The sequence below is a fragment of the Engraulis encrasicolus genome, chromosome 8 (genome assembly GCF_034702125.1).
Source record: "Engraulis encrasicolus isolate BLACKSEA-1 chromosome 8, IST_EnEncr_1.0, whole genome shotgun sequence".
Classification (NCBI taxonomy): domain Eukaryota; kingdom Metazoa; phylum Chordata; class Actinopteri; order Clupeiformes; family Engraulidae; genus Engraulis; species Engraulis encrasicolus.
This window is the reverse complement of record NC_085864.1, coordinates 38,405,030-38,410,029: the sequence shown is the minus strand read 5'-3', so window position 1 is coordinate 38,410,029 and position 5,000 is coordinate 38,405,030. Positions and strand designations below refer to the sequence as shown.

Sequence of the window (5,000 nt, the reverse complement as noted above, 5' to 3'; positions counted from 1 at the left end):
CCACCAGCACCATCATCATCATTATCAGCTAATGCGCTATTAGGTAGACTCAACATCCCACTCCATGCGTACTGTTAACTTTGCCTCTACAGTATGTTAATGTAAATTAGTCCCCACTGTATGTGCCTATATACTGTATGTAAATTGTTTTCGCTAGGTTGCCTGGCAGCCTCCGACACTGCTGGCTGAATGTGTGTATGAATGAATGGGAGAATGTGAAGAGAAGCATTCGTTGTAAAATGCTTTGAGAGCTCAAAGGAGTAGAAAAGTGCTTTATAAATGTAGTTTACCATTTGTACTGCGCATATCTATACTGATATTTATACTACCAGTCTACCAGTATGATGAATGTACTGTATAGAAAAGTAGCATCTACTGGAGGCAAATGTTTTGGATGTAAATGTAAATGTGAGGTATGTAAATACTGGGCAAAGACACCTGATTAATGTGCGTCATCATCATCATCATCATCATCATCATCATCATCATCATCATCATCATCATCATCATCATCATCATCATCATCATCATCATCGTCCTCCTCCTCCTCCTCCTCCTCCTCCTCCTCCTCCTCATCATCATCATCATCTTCCTCCTCCTCCTCCTCCTCCTCCTCCTCCTCATCATCATCATCATCGTCCTCCTCCTCCTCATCATCATCATCATCATCATGACTACCAGTGTTGGTAAACTATCCACTTCTTTGCGTACTGTACGTAAGTACCTGAAAAACCCAATTCAATTTTTTGTCATCATCATCATCACCACCATCGTCACCACCAGTGCTCATATGAGTACCTGTAAAACCTCATTCGTTTCTGTCATCCTCCTCCACCTCCTCCTCCTCCTCCTCCTCCTCCTCCTCTTTCTCTTCATCCTCCTCCTCCTCTTCCTCCTCCTCCTCCTCTTCCTCCTCCTCCCCCTCCCCTCTCCCCCTCCTCCTCCTCCTCCCTCTCCCCCCTCCTCCTCCACCTCCCCCTCCTCCTCCTCCTCCTCCTCCTCCCCCTCCTCCTATTCCTCTTCCCCCTCTCCTCCTCCTCCTCCCTCTTCTCCTCCCCTCTCCCCCTCCTCCTCCTCCGACTCCTCCTCCTGGATGTCTTACCTGGGCTGGGCACCCGGTCCCTGTACTTGGGCATGTTGTCGGGCAGCGTCTGCAGCATCACCCACATGGTGAGGCAGAAGAAGCCGGCCAGGAAGCCGTAGAAGACGACATAGAAGACGAAGATGAGGGCTGCAGAGAGAGAGAGAGAGAGAGAGAGAGAGACAGAGAGACAGAGAGAGAGAGGGAGAGAGAGAGAGAGAGAGAGAGAGAGGGAGAGAGAGAGAGAGAGACAGAGAGAGATATTAAATTCATTATTAGATAGGATAAATAGTATATGATTTTCTTGAGATAACGCAAAGTATTAAGATGCAGCGAACACAATGGACATGACATTTTGCTTTGTTACTACACGGCCCTTCAATTTCAACACTAGTGGTCAGCAGTGGGAATAGTCGTGTGTAAAACAGATGTGACACAGGGTGAGGTGGCCCTTACCCACACAGGTCAACAGGCCCATCGTAACAGTAGGAAACTCTTCTGGTAAAAAAAAAAACACACGCACATACGCAAGCACACACGCACGCACGTATGCACACACACGCACGCACATATGCACACACACACACAAAGGTACACCAGAGAAAAGAGAAAAACAGAGAACAGAAGCGGGACCATGGAACTAGATAAGCCCATCCTCCCATCCATCCCAGCCCGTCCGTCTTTAGCCTTCTATGAAAGGTACGATACAGGGGTGCATTTCTCGAAACCATAGTTGCCAACGACGTTAGCTTCTTTATTGTTTGCAATGCGATTTCCCATTGGCAACTACCCAAGTTGCTAACAGGCTAACAACTACGCTTTCCAGAAATGCACCCCCGACATGACATTGTTAAGTGTTTGAAGTGTTACCAGTTCTTGCAAAAATCAATAGTACATGCCAAAAGGAGTGTGACCAAAGCATAGCACTATTTCAGAATTAACATGCTAACTGACTAGCCTCGGGTAGTCTATCTTACCCTTCCAGTTTATATTTGAGATGGTGATAGAAAAAATATAACGGCCAAACCATTTTATTTGTGAGTTCTACATGTTTTCTGATGGTGGACAGTGTGCATATCCTAAAAAATCCTCCTTTTACAGCATATGCTGCCCCCACATGGTGAGGCGAGGAAAAATCAAAATGGTAGAAAAGGCCGCATAGTGTCTTTAAGGGGATTAAGGGTCTTCTGGGGTGACAACTACAGGCCAAGACTGGGCCAGATCAGGCCTGACTCAGACCCACCATCCACTGCTGAGTCTGACTGCCAACCATTCAGATCTCTTTCTCTCTCCTTCACTGCCTCCGCTCTCTTTCTCTCTCTCTCTCTCTGTCTCTCTCTCTCTCTCTCTCTCTCTCTCTCTCTCTCTCTCCCAGCTTCACTCTCCTCTCTCTCTGCCTTCTCTCTCTCTCTTTATTTCTTCCTCTCTCTCTCTGCCAGCTTCAATCTCCCCTCTCCACTCCACTCCACTCCACTCCACTCCCTGCCTTCTCTCTCTCTCTCTCTCTCTCTCTCTCTCTCTCTCTCTCTCTCTCTCTCTCTCTCTCTCTCTCTCTCTCTCTCTCTCTCTCTCTCTCTCTCTCTCTCTCTCTCTCTCCTAGCCTCCCTCTCTCCTCTCTCCTCTCTGCCTGACAACCGTAACCATGCTGAAACAGTGGGAATCTGGAAGTGGCTGCGTGCTAATATTAGAAAAGAGACCAAAGCCAGCCCTCTCGTGTCACCTTTCCTTTGCTACATCCTAGCTCTGTGATGTGTGGTGTGGGGGTGGAAAATGGTGCTCTTGGTGGTTTAGTGCTCTTGGTGGTCCTTCTGATTCTGAACAGAGAGAATGCAATGTAGTCACTGTCATTGATGTGGCTCCCAACAACAAGGCTCTTCATTCTGCTTTGTTCCACAACTGGGTCTTGCCCTGTAGTTAGCTTAGCTAAGCTGTTAACTCGTCTATGAACTGTAATCTTCCACTCAATTATTATTATTTTTTCATTTTTCTGTCTGCCGACTTTTTCTTTGTTTGGTAACTTTTGAATGGGTCAGATGGACTAATATTCAACAAATGTGGTGTGCTAACATTCCATTATCACGGGTCTATGAACATGATTTCAAGATGGCCAACTTTCAGCAACATCACAATCAATGCTTTGACATCGTGTTCCGTCCCCCCTTTTCATTTTGTCTACACTGGTGGGCTAGCGAGCCATCCAATCGTATCTAACTCTCTTCTCATATCTTTATTGGAGCAGTCAGCTTATAGCACACAGCTGACAATCAGATATTATCGATAAAGGCAGATTCAACTGCCCCAAACATCATCAGAAATTCACCTCCAGGAAGGAAATTGCTTCTCATTATGGAATAGCCAGACCATGTGTAAGACCCTCTGTAAGAAATTGTATGCTAATGTATTACAAGAAATATGTGGACTCATATTCAACAAATGTCGTGTGCTAATATTCCATAATAACGGGAACATAACTTCAAGATGGCCGACTTTTAGCGACATCAAAATCAATGCTTTGACATCGTGGTCCGTCCCCCCAGGCTAGGGAGCCATCCGATCATATCTAAGTCTCTTCTCATATCTTTATTGGACCAGTCAGCTAATAGCGCACAGATGACAATCAGATGTTATCGATAAAGGCAGATTCAGTCAATCCCACCAAACATCATCAGAGTTTCACCTCCAGGAAGCAAAATGCTTCTCATTATGGAATATCTCTGAGGAAGATCCCTTTGTTGGATCGAAAGTTTCGAAACGTTGCCATGTAAAAATGAAATGTATTTTTGGAGTTAATACCCAGCGTGCAAACCAATTCATCACACTCATTATGGAATAGCCAGACCCTCTGTAAGAATTGTTATGCCAATGTATTCCAAGAAACGGTAGGCCTAAGTATTCCAAGAAATATACAAATGTAGTCCAAGTGAATTTATGACCAAGCTAAGAGATGGAGCCAGTATACTCTGAGAGAGAAGTGAGTTCATTGTGCTCCTGAGCAGCATGCACAGTAGCTGTGCTATTCTAGTGAGTAAGCAAGTAAGTTTCAGTATGAAAGTTTAAACTTGGACTTTCAGCCTTAACAGATCTTTCTGTGATCTCTCTCCATCTCATTAAATCCAGTCCATTTCATATCATTTCGTACTCTTACAGAATTCCCCGTCTGCTAATTCTGGTCAATGGTTGCCATTGAAGCCAACGGACTGCAATGTAGTTCAATCCAGAAATCCAATGAGAGCTCCAATCTCGGCGCCTCAGGTAACTGGTGGATAATGAGGTGGATAGTGAGTGGGCCTATAAGTTCTTTTTTAAATTTGTATTCATTTATTATTATTTTTTAGGGGCTTTTTTGCCTTTATTTGACAGGACAGTCGAAGATAGTGACAGGAAGCGAATGGGACTAAGAGAAAGGGGAGGATGGGGAAATGACCCCGGACGGACTCGTACCGAGGTCCCCTTGGGTGAGCATGCAAGCCTAAGTGTGGGGGGCTTAGCGCGCTGCGCCACTGCGCCCCCAGTATACATACATACATACATACAGTATAAAGTTCTTGGTCTCGAAGTATTGCATTAAAATGGCAAAAGCTACAGCGCACCTTTGCCGCTGTGCAGATGTGACTGCCAAGCCTGTCCAGTTCTGTTCTATCCTCAAGTCAAGTCAAGTCAAGTCAAGTAGGTTTATTGTCAATTTCTTTACATGCACTGGTCATACAAAGAATTTGAAATTACATTTCTTGCTTTCCCATACAGACATAGACTAATCTAGGTAAGGACATAGACAGTATAGACATAGACAGTACTTATACATGGACTTAAGACAGTATGGACATAGACAGTGCTCATACAGACATTTAAAGTGCAAGACTGGACTATCCTGGCCAGCCTTTCACCTTAAACCCTTTCCTTTCCTCTGGCAAGTTACCGT

The 5,000-nt window shown here is 44.9% G+C and overlaps 1 protein-coding gene across 1 annotated transcript in view; it reads right to left on the bottom strand.

The window, feature by feature from the left end:
* The window catches only part of atp1b3b (ATPase Na+/K+ transporting subunit beta 3b), a 67,192-nt gene that overhangs the window by 27,765 nt on the left and 34,427 nt on the right, over positions 1 to 5,000 (bottom strand). Inside the window, exon 2 of the mRNA XM_063205644.1 lies at positions 1,103 to 1,231. Within this exon, the coding sequence (XP_063061714.1) occupies positions 1,103 to 1,231 (129 nt within the window). The remainder of the gene's footprint in view (positions 1 to 1,102; positions 1,232 to 5,000) is intronic.